The sequence below is a fragment of the Colobus angolensis genome, unplaced genomic scaffold, assembly GCF_000951035.1.
Source record: "Colobus angolensis palliatus isolate OR3802 unplaced genomic scaffold, Cang.pa_1.0 Scaffold16, whole genome shotgun sequence".
Taxonomy (NCBI): Eukaryota; Metazoa; Chordata; class Mammalia; order Primates; family Cercopithecidae; genus Colobus; species Colobus angolensis.
The window spans coordinates 5,839,792-5,854,440 of record NW_012114710.1 but is presented as its reverse complement, the minus strand read 5'-3'; the positions used below and the strand labels follow the sequence as shown (position 1 = coordinate 5,854,440).

At 35.8% G+C, this 14,649-nt stretch overlaps 1 protein-coding gene across 2 annotated transcripts in view; it reads left to right on the top strand.

Annotated features, from left to right (window-relative positions):
- SLC26A7 (solute carrier family 26 (anion exchanger), member 7) overlaps nt 1-14,649 on the top strand; it is a 153,323-nt gene that overhangs the window by 36,147 nt on the left and 102,527 nt on the right. For both annotated transcript variants that reach the window (XM_011937061.1, XM_011937060.1), the window contains exon 3: nt 9,542-9,652. In XM_011937061.1, coding sequence (XP_011792451.1) covers nt 9,542-9,652 — 111 coding nt within the window. The remainder of the gene's footprint in view (nt 1-9,541; nt 9,653-14,649) is intronic.

Below are 14,649 nucleotides of genomic sequence, written 5' to 3'. Positions count from 1 at the left end.
AATGCAGAAATCACCGGTCTTCTGTGTCCTTCGCGCTGGGAGTTGGAGACTGGAGCTGTTCCTATTCGGCCATCTTGCTCCGCCCCTATTTTTTATTTTTAGTATACCTATTGGCCCTTTGTATGTCTTCTTCTGAGACACTTCTATTAAGGTCTTTTGCCCATTTAAAAAAATCATGTTACTTATTTTCTTGCTCTTGAGTTGTTTGAGTTCCTTACATATTTTGGATATTAACCTTTCATTGGATGTATGGTTGGCAAGTATTTTATCCCATTCTGTAGTTTGTCTCTTCACTCTTTTCCTTTACTGTGCAGAAGCTTTTTAGTTTGATGTAATCCCATTAGTCTATTTTTTCTTTTGTTGCCTGGGCTTTTGGCATCATATAAAAAATAAATCAGTGCCCAGACCAATGTCATGGAGGTTTTCCACAATATTTTCTTCTAGTTGTTTTATAGTTTCACATTTTATGTGGAAGGTAATTAATTCTATGTGCAATTTTATCTTTCCTGTGGGAAGCCTCCCAACATATGTCAGATTTAGGACTCACAAAACCTGGATCTATGCCTTGACTCAAGTTTCTCCTATCTCAAAACTTGTAAGAAAACAAACTCAACTTTTCTTGATCTCATGTCCCCATTTAGCACAAAGCCTTTCTCTCCTCTTCCAAACGGTACTTTTCAAAGATGAATTCATATTTTCTGCCTCTTCTCCTTCCACCAAGATCCATTTGCTCCTTGTTCCCCACATCCTCTATTCCCCAGGAAGCACTCTTTCCAAGGCCACCATTAGTCTCTCTCTTGTCAAATTCAAAGGACATTTCTGTTATTTGCCAGGAGTGCCATTTCAGTGGAATTACCACAGATTCTTGGCCATGGCTTTCTTTATGCTCTTTTCCCCTACTTTTTTTTCTCTGCATCTGGCAATTCCCATTAGTTTATTTTTCCTTCTTTTCATCTGTCTCTTCACATGACCTAATTCAGTACTTTGGATCCAGTCAGGCACCTTTGGCCCTGTGGTGTATTCCAGAAAGAAAGTGTTCTGTGCTCAAGCCTCAGGCAGTGAAACTGATTAGTTTTTAAAATATGTGTATGTAACACCTATTTATATATGATGAGCTATATTTCTTTGGGAAATGCTGTCCCTGTCTTCACTGCCACAACCTGAATATCTGTGGTAGTTTCCTAACTGCTCTTTCTGTCAATCTTGTATTTCTTCCATATAACTTCCGTAGTGATCACCTAAAAGTAAACTTCATCACAATTTCTCCCATTAGAAAAAAATTCCCTAATAACTTCCTTAAAATTCAGGATAATATCCAGATTGCTTTAAAAAGTCTTAATCAAAAATGTTTAAATTGCATAGGTTTTATGAACTCATTTTACAAAGTGATAAAGATTCAAAGATACATAAAAAAACACCAGTAGCCCTCTTTTTAGATTTTTACATAAGAGTATCATACAAAACATAAGTCTGAGACTTTTTTTTTCATGTGCAACCATGTATAATGGACTTGTCTCCCAGTTAATGGGTGTAGTTCTTAGCCTTTTAAAGAGCTGTATAATATTCCATAGTACATTTGTGCAGAAGTGTGTCTAATGATCTTTATATTGATACAGGTATTGAGATTACAGTCAGCCCTCCATATCCATAAGCATCAAAACGCCGGAATATGGAGGACTGGCTATATTATGCCATTTTCTATAAGTGACTTGAAAATCTGCAGATTTTGGTGTCCCGGGGTGTCCTGGAACCAATTGCCAGCAAATACAAAAGGCTGCCTGAATTTTCATGTTCAACCAGCACAAAAACTATTTTAAATTCACAATATTAGGTATGCATTCTTATAGGATATGAGACAGTTTCCCAAGCCACTGGATCAAGGTATATATGTATGTGGAGGTGTTTCTTACCCATATCTGTTCTTTCTTCTTCTGGTATCTTGGAGAATCATCCCCCTCCCACTCTCGGGCCATTGGTTCCTATAAGCCAACATTATCTGCCATGAGGGATAGGAAGTGACTCTGGCCTAATCAGAGACTGCATCTCTCCAGCCACAATGATAGTAGTATTTTGCTTTTCAGAATATTAAGCATACCTTTCAGCTGTTTGTTGATATTTTATATTGGAAAGTTGTACATCTTTTGCTGGTATTTGCTCGCTGATATCTCTTTGGGAGTTCTTATTTTTTTAGTCACACTTATTGAGGTAAAATTTGCACATGATTACTTTTTTCAACTTCTCAGCTATCTGAGGCCATCATTTTTCATTCATGTGTAGTCACTCTTAGATTCAATTTAGTCTCCTACTTTTGGTTATTTTGAGAACCAAAATAGAACCAACCACTTAAGTTAGTTCTAATCAGGGTATGTGTTCTCTCAGCACCTACATCAACCTAGCCATTAGGCTGTCTCAAGCAGGAATGAATAAGAAGCTGTTCAAGGGAATGCAGATTCTGTCTTTGTGGGCAGAGGCTGATCAGCTGAGGTTTGAGAAGATATTTCTAGGATTGAGTACAAGGCTTCTCTGACTATGGAAGTTCTACGTGCTGCTGCAGTTCTTCTCTAGAGCCACAGGATGGAATGACCCCTCCCAGGCCACAGCAGGCTGATGAGACAGCAGTTCTCTTAGGAAACTTCTATGCTTTTGCTGGCCAAAATCCTCCTCCTTTCTCCCCAATCAGTGGCAAAATTCTAGATTTTGCTCAGCTCTTGAGGAGGCACAAGCTCTTTCGTCTGTCACTAGGTGTGTTGGATTTCCTCTGGCACCAAAGAGAATGCAGCTAAGCGCTTGTGATTGTGGCATCAACTTTGACTTCAGATGCTCCTTCCGGGTCCTGCCAATTCTAACCTGATTGTTGTGTTACAACACAGAGGAAGTTGGAGGAAACAGAGGGTCTTGTAGATTCCAGCTCCTATCACCCTGAATCTCAGGTAAGTTCTTACCACTTAATACTGAAGACTCTTTACCATCTAATTTCATCTCCTGGCACTTTGTCACATGTGTCCCTTTTGCTGAGCATACCAAATGGCTTTACATCCCAGGTGAGCTAAGCAAACATTTTCAGAATGTTGTGCCTTTGAAAACATTTCTTCTACCTAAATTTATCTCCTTCTCAGGCATCTACTCCTCATGTTTTTTGTTCATCTGTTACTCCTCATTCAGCACTCAGCATAAGCATTGCTCCTTTTTGTAAGACTACTTGGGATCCAGTCATTCATTCCCCGTTTATTGTTTAGTTATTTTTAGTAGCAAAAAAAATTTAAAAAATCATTCATGCTTCCATGAAACCATAAATGTGAGTTAAAAACATTCTAGAACTTTTGTGTAAGGAAAACTCAAATTTTAGAAGAAAGGTATCTGACTCAAGATTTTTATCTATCTACTCTCCTAGTGTTAAGGGATTCAAGATATTTCCACCAACTTTTTCAGAGCCAGAGAATATATGAGATAAACTTAAAAATGCAGAAAGAGAAGGGGAGAAGTCCAGGAAGGGAGAGAGGGGGAAGCGAACAATGGGGAAGGAAGAGAGGGATAGGGAGAGAGAGAACAGAACTCTTACGATGTCTTCACATTTCCTGAGGTAGCTATTCCTATTTTCTAATTGTTATCTAGAAAAGTGCCTCTGGTTCCCCTTCTTTTCCATTCCTCTTGTTCATAAAAGACACCCTTTCATTTTCATTGAAAAGGCTAGTCATCAGGACCTTAATTTGGTGATCAATGAATGTAGCACAGGATTTAATCTTTCATTTCTTTTCTTTGGGTCTTCTTGGTATTTTCTCCAAATTTGTAACTCTTACTCTTTCTCTCATGGAAATTATTGGTACTTAGCCTTTATTCTTTGTAATGAGAACTTTAAAGTGCTTTTCTCCTTAGCCATTCTAGGCTTAAGTTTTTAAATGCAAGCAAAAATACCTCTGAAGCTCAATATTGAAGACATCACTCTGCCGTCTCCACTCCCAACTCTCAGGTATTTATAAGAAATACTTAAGCTTTTGTCATTGACTGGCTTTTATTCATATGAAATATCTTTACTGAGGCAGTGTTATTTGGATAATACTGTGAATTATCAAGTGGTAAGACTTATTAGGCCAAGAATTTTGGCTTTGCTTTTAAAACAAATTTCTCAAATCCTAGAGTTCCTTTTCTACTATTGCCAAATGCAGTAATCCATCCGTGAATCCAACATTTAGAATTAACTAAAAAGCATTGCTTGGTTTTGGTTTGGCAACTTAAAAAAATGATACAGTCTTTTAACATGATTTTGAGAAATATATGTATATATGTATATAGATAGATACATATAGATAGAAACTAGCCAAACTAAAAGTTTTCCATTTTTGTAGAAGATACTTAGTTTTCCATTTTTGTAGAAGATAGGGGAAATTTACCATTGTTTTTCTGAGTGGTAGTTTCTCAGTCATTGGTCACAAATAAGGTGAATTAGATCATCTGGGAAGAGGCACAGTTTTCTTATTCCCCAAAAATGCAGTGAACACCCTAACAGCAACTCTGGTTAGAAGCAGACTGCGAGTAGACGGAAGGAGCATTTAGGGTTTTACATAAGCTAGTCAGCCTAGTCAGTCATCTTGATATTTTGCAAATATTTTCTTTCTTGTGTACCAGAAATAGGAGAGACCAATGAAACAATTAAAGTGTGTTTCTTTTGGTGGAAACTTAATTCTACAAAGCTTTAAAAGACTAACCACAGTTCCAAATATGATTGGCCTATCTTTACTCACATTTGTTTTTAGACAGTAAACAGGCTCCATCTCCTTAAAGTTATACATACTGAGTCCTGAGAATATTGCCTTGAGAATCTGTGAACACAATTTCTAATGGTGGTACCATGTATAGCAGAGATTGGATGAAACTTTAACTCTTACATCTGAGTATTAAGCAAGCAGTTCCTTAAAAGACTATCTTTACCTTTAGCAACATAACCTCATAGCCTTCTTTAGAAACTAAATTTCTTAGGTGCTACTTTTGATGATTCCTAATACAAAATTTAAATGATATTATAGAGATTCAGGGATTATGAATTAGAAGTACAAAAGTTGTAATATTATTTAATATTTATTAAGAACAAGTGATTTGATCCTGTGCGGAAAGGAAGGTTGAACTCACCAGCTTCAAATGACCTCTTACTTTCTGTCTCCCTCTAAAAATTGTCACCTAAATTAGTTGTGTAGTGTGTGTAGGGTGATCATAATAAAGTACCACAAACAGGGTTTCTTATACCACAGGAACTTATTCTTGAGGCTAGAAGCCCAAAATTAAGGTGTCAACAGGTTTGGTTTCTTCCAAAGGCCATGAGGGGAGAATCTGTTCCATGCATCTTCTCTAGCTTCTGGTGGTTTGCTGGCAAGCTTTCACATTCTTTTGCATCTGGAAACAGCACCTCAATCTTCACATGATGTTCACACGCCTTCATCTTCACGTGGCATTCACACGACTTCATCGTCACATGGTGTTCACATGCCTTCGTCATCATGTGACATTCACATGCCTTCATCTTCACATGGCATTCGCTTGCCTTCATCTTCACATGGCCTTCACATGCCTTCATCGTCATGTGGCAGTCACACACCTTCATCGTCACGTGGCATTCACTTGCCTTCGTCATCATGTGGCCTTCACACGCCTTAATCGTCTTGTAGCATTCACACGCCTTCATCATCACGTGGCATTTACTTGCCTTCATCTTCACATGGCGTTCACGTGCCTTCATCTTCACATGGCATTCACATGCCTTGATTGTCACATGATGTTCTTCCTGTGTGCTTGCATGTCTCTTCACTTGGTCTTCTTTTATAGGGACACCAGTCATATTGCATTAGGGTTCTACCCTATTCCATGATGAGCTCATCTTAACTAATTATGTAAGATATGACCTTTTTCCAAATAAGATCACATTCTGAGGTAATGGTGGTCAGGAGTTCAACATATAAATTTTAGGGGAACACAATTGAACCCATAACAGCACTCGAATGTGCTTAATGAAGAGGACAACATTTCTGGGGCAGTAAATTCTACTGTAAGAGCTACCCCACTGAGTTGTGTTAGCTCTAATTTTCTGGGTCATATTTGAAGCTCCATAACCAATGGCTATAGTCTATAAAATATTGTTGGTCTTGTATTCATATCTTAGTGCTTCTAAGTCCTAGCCGTCTGACCTTACAATAAAAAGGTAAGGCTGCTAGGCCAACAAAACATAGAGTATCTAATAGAGGGGTTTTCTATGTGTAATTCTAGCACCAATTTGTAACTTTGGATACATTACTCAACTTCTAAACTCCATATGTGTTTCTTTGGTTTTCTGAACACTTGCTATAATGTCATGTAAATATAAATAAACTAGTCTGAAACTGAAATAAAAATCTGAATCTTAATATCGAAATCTTCTCTGTGATAAGTAGTTCCCTTTCTCATCACTAGTGATTGAGTCACTTTCTAGTGATCTTACTCAAAAGATTATAATAGGAGCAGAGCCGGAGATTGAGCTACTTACCTGCTTTCATGGTCCTTCTTGGTCTGGGGTCAGGCACTGTGCCTAGGGAAGCCAATCTCAGCACAGCGTGGGTTGGAGGGACAAGGCATACTGGTGGCAAATGTTCAGCTTCACACAAAGGGCTTCTTTAAAGATTGGTAGTGTTCACAAACCCTGAGACTACTGGTGATTTTGATATGGGAATCTAGAATCTCTTCTCCTATAACCATTATCATACCTACAAAGTATGTTTTCCTAAAAATTACATATTTCAAAGTCTTCTCATGACCATCCTTTTGTGACTGTATCAGCCTTACACTACCATTAAATAATTGTCCCTCTAAAAATAATCAGCCATCTAAAGATTTCATCCATCCCCTCAACCATCCTCTTTTGGGACAATTTAGCCTAACACTGCGTCTATTCCTTGATACTTTTGTTTTTGTTGCTTTTGCTCTTATCTAAATTAGATTAAGTTACAAAAGTATCTGTCAGCATTTGCAGTATTTTTCCCCAAAATAATAGCATTAGAGAGTTGTAATTTTGCTCTTATTTGAATTGAATGCCATGTTTCATTACAGAGAAAGTAGAGATAATTCTGCTAATTTGTTAGCGACGTATTAAGATATTCACTATTTTGGGGGGACTTAACATATTTTAGCTTGTGTGAGTGTGTGTGGATGTGTGTGCACGTGTGCATGTATGAGAGAGACTAGGTATCCAGTTTATATTATGAACCAGCATAATAAATGAATCAGAAAAAGGAAACTTTATCCAGCTGTCTCTCCTTTTTTTGAGGTACTTCTGTGGGGGATGGTCTTGGGCCTTGTAGTTCTTATTTGTGGAAAGGATACTTGATGTTTTACAGTGCTGTATATCTGAATTAGTTCATTCCTCCTGTGTTTTGGCCATTGTTCATTGACACATTAACAGAGAAGCAGATTTACATTCAGGGTGAATGATATTGTTGTTTAAAGTAAAAGCTCAATATCTGTGTAATACGAGATAAAGGAAATGTCTACATGATTTCTCATCTTAGATGTTGTTCTAGTAGAATCTCCTGACATGATATTTTGTATTTAATTTACAGGTCTAGAGATCGTTGAAAAATTAAATATATTTTACATGATTATTTCCATTTTATTTTGATAGAAACATGAGCTCTGGGAAAATCCAGTTTTTTAAACTAAGTTTGTTATGGATTTTATTTGGGATAAACACAGAGAGAGATGAGTGTTATTGTAATAAGGTAGGCAGAAAAACAGGAGGTAGCTATTCACGCTATTCACAGGGTAAGATAAGAGGATCCAGCTGCTTCCAACTTTATGTTACATTTACCTGTTGCAAACAGAGCAGCCAAATGGGTCTACCTCTGAACAATTTTGATCCTGTCAGTATTGACCACAGTTACCAGAATGTAGTGACCATATGATTAATCCAGGAGCTTTTGTTCAATATGCCTTTCTTCCCCACTACTGATTTAGTCGATCTGTGTGATCTTGTAAAATGTGGGCTACATTTTTTTTGTTACTCAGGAACACTCTGCATTTATGTATCTTCATAGATAACTTTTTATCACGTAACTTATTCTGAAAAATGGATGAGAAAAAGTTGTTTTCTAGCTTTTCATATGACTGATGTAAACAGTATATTTTACAAAGTTGCTTGCACTAAAAATACCAAAAGGTGCTTTTTGGTAGAGATGGGGAATATTTAGCCTGCCAATGCTAACATATCTTCAAGACCTGCCCCTTAACACCATCCTTTCTACTTCTCACTGTGCCTTTATGAAATTCTAGAACAGCCTCTGCCACTGACTCTTCTATAATCACTTTTATCATATTTTCACAAGCCTGTAGGAATACATTACCAGCAAACAAGCAACCCAGATGGTTTTTAAAAAGAAGAAAGGAGTGGTCATTTGTTGACTTTTCATATATTTTAAATGCAGCAAAAATAGCTTCTACTGCTTGAAAAATATCTGAAAGATAACTACAGAGCTTATTAAGAAGGGAATTTCATTTAATTTAAAAATGGTAAAAGTTCAACAATAAAAATTATTGATATTAGAATCAGACAGCCAGGATTTATGGTGTGAGTAATTACCCGACCTCATATTCAGAGACTCCAGAATCTAATGCCGCCTCCATTCTCGAGTGCCTTTGTAATATGTAAAGTCCTTTATGCCCAATTTAACTGAAACATTTGAATGAATTTGTCGTTCCAAGGACCAGCCACAATCCAGGTAATTTTATGAACCCATACTCATAGATATTTTGGTCACATTTAAGCCATTAATGGTCATTTAGACATGTCTAAGAACATTTTCTATGTGCATGTTTCATAACAACTCTGTAGGCTATAGTATCTACAAGGAATCAAAATGAACAGTTGTGAATTATTTCTTACTCCTTGAATAAGAAAAATTTATTTCTTTTTCCACTCAGACACTGTACCTGAAATATAAGCCAAGATCCAGTTAGTTGGGAAGCACATGAGTTTATGCATCAGCCCTACCTCTGTGACACACAGTCCCAGGCTGGCTGTGCATCTGGCCAAACAGCCAATGTTGAGTATGCATCCATTTTTTTCCAGCCCTAGTTCCCATTCCATTTCAGGCTTCTCATCTGTCAGGAGTAAAGCTTCTAGTCTCGCCTACTTACAGATGCTATTGTGTAAATAAAATTATATATGTGAAATGCTTCTAAAATTTTAATGTGCCTGGAGATATTTTACAATGTTACTGTCAAACCTACCATTTAACAGCAAGACACTCTGAACCACTGGTTTTTTTTTTTTTTTTTTTTTTTTTGTAGACACCTCTGCAATCAAAGGAAAAAACATTCGTCCAAAAATAATGGTTTTTGGAATTACAAAAATGAATTAAGGAGTGAATTTTCTTTTATTTAGGGCAATAATGCTAGTCTCTTGTTGAGCAAGTAGAATAAAGTATGATTCATTTTGTCTGTAAGTAAACTAACACCTATTCTATTGTGTAACAGACTGTGTCTTGGGGTTATAAGGTGGTTCTAATTACCCTAGTCTTCTTCACAGGATTGGCCTTTGCTGTTCTCTCATCTGTGCACCCAGTGTTTGGTTTATATGGGTCTCTGTTTCCTGCCATAATTTATGCCATATTTGGAATGGGACGTCATGTTGCCACAGGTAATAATTCCTATGTTTATGTTTCTAATATTACTCGCAAAAGACTTAGTGATTATTACTGATTACATCTCCTTAGCAGTGTTAACATCACTGCTGAAAACCTCAGCAAATATTAGAGCAAGATATTTACTCTCCATACAGGGTATATCAGATAGTCAATATACCCTGTGGTTTATTGCTATATTACTGTATAGCCAAGGTTATTGCTAAGGATTCTTTGCATTTTTGAGTTGCAAAGATTCCACAAAAGAAGGGAAATGGGGCATGGTAGTACGTGCCTGTAGTCCCAGCTACTCGGGAGGCTGAGGCAGGAGAACCACTTGAACTTAGGAGGCAGAGGTTGCAGTGAACTGAGATAGCGCCACTGCACTCCAGCCTGAGTGACAGAGTAAGACTCTGTCTCAAAAAAATAAATAAATAAAAATGAAAATAAGAAGGGAAATGTTATGAATTCACAATGAAATGAGAGAAAGTAAGCACTTGGGAGAAAATACAAGACTACATAAAATGTAGCTACTCAAAAAACAGTGAAAAATATTTTACAGGTATTTGATATGTAGACTAAATGATGATATTTTAGGTTTACTCCAGGCTAGTTTATACAATGCTGTTTACTTTGTATAACTTTTACCTTACCTACCTCTATATTACCAAATAAAATATGAATGGTGATTTGGTATTAGATAAACCTGGGTATATGCCTTATTTGTTGTTTGCTATTTACATGGTCTTAGGCAAAAATTTAAGCTCCATTGCAGCTTTCTTGATAGTAAAATTGCCTTCCAAATTCTAATGATTACTAGTAAGAGCTAGATAATTGATATACAGTGTCTAATTTAGTACTTGCTACATAATAAGATTTAATAAAGTTAGCTATTACTATTACAAAATGGTATCTTAGTCTTAACTATTAAGGAAATCATAAAATAATTTTAACTAGAAATATCTATAGAGACATTTCTATTTATTTGGGGATTATGTGATCTCAGCCTCTGAGTAATAACATTTCATGACCATTTCTTCAATGGTCAATTTGCATTATTGATTGTGTCAGTTTCCTGTTGCTGCTGTAACAGATTACTGTAAGTTTGGTCTTTAAAACAAAATACAGGTATTATTCTACAGTTTGGAGCTCGGAAGACTGAAATGATATTCACAGGGTTAAAACTAAGGGGTCAGCAGGGCTGCGTTTCTTTCTTGGGGGCTCAAGGGCAATCCATTTTCTTGACTTCTCTAGTTTCTAGAGGCTCCTTGCATTCTTTGGCTCATGGACCATTCAACCATCTTCAAAGCCAGCAGTATTGCATCTTCAAATTCTCTTTGACTCTGATCTTTTGCCTCCATTTTCCATGTTTAAAGGACCCTTGTGATTACATTGGGCACACCTGCATAATCCAGGATGCTCTTCTTATTTTAAGATTAGCTGCTTAGCAACTTTAATTTTATCTGCAATGTTGATTCTCTCTTACCATATGGCATAACACATACAGAAGTTCTGGGGATTAAGATGTGAACATATTTGAGAGGTCATAATTCTGCCTACCACATTGATACATATATTTTCTGTTCACATAACATTTTATTTATGTAGATTTGGCTTTGTAGATCAATTAATTTTGTTTCGAAGGAAGGACCAACATTTATCAATCACTTACAACACTGCTGCCTAAAGTGTGCCTCATGAACCAGTAGGTTCAGCATTATGTGGGAGCTTGTTAAAAGTGCAAAGCCTTTATTTCCATGCCAGGCCTACTGAATCAGAGTCAGCATTTTCATAAGATTTCTGTTTTATTTATACATGTAATCTGTAGGTAACATGTTATAGTATCTATATGTATTTATATGTTTATGCATATTTGTGTATATAGATATATTTAAGTTTGAGAACCGTGGATGTTCTATTTATTAGGTGCTTTATTAAGAGCTTTACATATGTTATTTTGTTTTGTTCTAGCAGAAGTCTTTTAAATAGAGATTATTACCTTTACATTGCAGATGAAAAGAAAACACTAAAATTCAGAAAGTTTCTGTAAGATCACAGATTAAAAGTCATAGGTGCATGGATTACAACCCAGGTGTGACCAAATCTAAAGCACAAGCTTTTAACTTTACAACCCACTGTTCAAGAATAAGCTTTTCTTTTGTATTGATGCAAAAAAGAGAAAAGCACAATAACTAATTATAAATTATTAAAGCCTATTTTTTCAATTATCTTGTTCCCTAATTTCCTAACGATTTGTTTTCATTTTTGAAAACATTTAAATATATATTCTTAGCAATAAAAAAGATTGTTTTAATACTGACCTCTAAAAACATTTTCTCCATGAAACCCAAGATAAAAGAAAAAGGCAAAACAAGTTTGTCCAATACAGTGTAATTGCTTTAAGAAAACAAAAATACACAATTTGAACATACTTAAATACACACTTACACAAAATGTTCGACGTCCTAAGAAATCACTGTAAACATTTTATAGATATTTCATGCATTATTTTGAAATTACCATTTACATAAGAGTCTGTATGTAACCAATTATGAACAGCTATCAGAATCTTATAATCTACTTGATAAATAATATGCATTTCAAAATATACAAAATTTACAGCCTTAAATGTAGTCATTCAACATTAAAGCCGGAGACTAATTCTGATTTCTCTTCTGTTAAGTCGAATGGGCTATGACACAATAAATGCTAAAGACATTTTATTTCTGCATTTGTACTTCACCAAAGACAGCCAGTTAGACTTTTTTATTTGTTTTTTATCCCAGTATTTAGGATTATTTGGGTCACTAAAAAATAAATGATAATTTTCCCTTATTTTGCAACATATATACATCAGGGAAAATAGACAAACTAATTATTTTTTGACCTCCCTTTAATATTGGACATATGGACTAAGTGTCACCAATAAGTTCCTGCAAATTAATATACAGAACATACTTCTCTTTTAAATAATTTAATTTTGATGCATATGCATCCCACTTCCACAGTATTATTAACATATTGATGTCACTTTCTTGAAGAAGAATCGCTTTATTTGGGATTTTGCCTTCAATTTAGGTGGCTGGAATGCAATGCTGACTTACTAAATACAATAATAAATTATGTTAGAGACATCTTTAAAAGTAAACTATTCATAAAATCAGAGTATAAAGATGTGAAACATGCTGTTTTGCTCAACAATGTGAACTTCCTTATTTTAATGTAAAATAGTTTTTTTTTTAAAAAGGAATAAATCTGTTGATTACTTTTTGTGGCTTGCAAAGAACATATATTGGAATAAATACACAGCAGTCAAAAACCTGGGTATTAATCCAATGAAAACAGCATTACTGTAGAGAACCAATATGTGACAATTAGTAGGATAATCTTAAACTTTCTCTAAATTCGAGAAATTTATTTAAAGAGCAAAGTTTAACAATTTAGAGAGGCTATTGTGAAGACTGTATAAGGTACTTTTCAGAAGAAAAAAATAATTATTTACTGATGGATTACAATATGATAGGACTTGAGGTAGTGTTTTTTAAAATATGAAATCTCATTTATTCTCTACCAAAATTTTGTAACTAGCTATTTTATCATCATTTTACAAATAAGGAAGCTGAGAGAAGTTGGGTAACTTGACCAGGATCACAGGTTCATATTAAGTAGAACTGGGATTCAAACTTGGGTCTGTTTAACTCTAGGGCTCATAGTCACTTCCTATGAGACCCTGTGACCCACAGCACTATTGAGCTATCAGGTAGAAGTAGTGGTATATAAGGGTACCACTAATAGGCTGCAAGCCTAACCAGGGTAAAAAGTTGAGCAAATGAGGCAAGAATAGAGAATTAGTAGGGAGGAGACAAAGACAAAGGGGAGACCTATAAATAGATAATATAGAATGTCATCCACAACAGCCACACATATTCACTGGCAGTCCCACTTCCCTTGATTGTCCTTCACTACCTCAGGAACAGCAAAGCATTATCCTTGCTGAAGAGGCAGTACTCCCATGTCCATACTGGTGTAGACGTGTCCTTGCCATTGCTGTATCCATTGCTGGCAAGTCCTCTGTCTGGAGATGTTCTTGAAATTGACCCACACTCAGATGAAGCTTCCTTTTGTTCGCCTAACAAAGCCTTTTAGATGGCTTTCTCTTTTACCATTTGATTCCCTCCCATCTTCCTCCAAATCCCAGGAAAAACAGGTCTAAAATAAAAAGTTAACTCGTCTGTATGTTTTTTAAAAATTCTGTAGTCATTTGTTCAGTGGCTTTTGTACAAAACATTTTGCTGTGTGCTCTAGGAGATTTAAACACCAAAAGACAAACTCCTTTACTCTCAGAAGTATCTGATTTGATCTCTGGAGTATCGTGTTGTAACATACTCTCAGAAATATGTCCTATCAAGACCAGATTCTATGGTGAATGTTCTCTACTTGGTATTTCCCATCCTGGGTGCTAGAATCTTATTTCTAAAAATCAGGTGTATTGCATTAGTTTCTTGATGTACTCTTAATTGAGTACTTTATGATAAGGACAGTGGTCATGATTTATTGATGATTTATTGAGAATGACTTATCTCATCAAGAGAATGTTATTCAATCTGTTGTCTGTATTTATATACCACCAACTCTATGGAACAGAGAAAAGCATACAATGATAGACTATAACAGAGCATGCTGACTTTAGTCTTATTAATAATTATGTGAATAGCTACCATTTATCAGGGGTTAACTACATGTCATCTTCTGTGATGTGTGCTATATTACATTATTTAAGCCTCATAACAATCCCATTGGGTGAGGAATGCTGTTAATAGACAAAAAGATTGAGGTGACAGTTCTGGGATTTTAGGCCAAGTTTTTTGGAGGCCACAATCATCGTGTTTTTCTGAATCCATAGCAGGTACCGCCTCTCTTATCTAGTAAAACCAAGGATTGGCTGTGTTGAATTTCCAATGAGACCTGTTTCTGTTTGACTCATGTCTGTCTTGCCTTATGCTGCTTTCTGCAT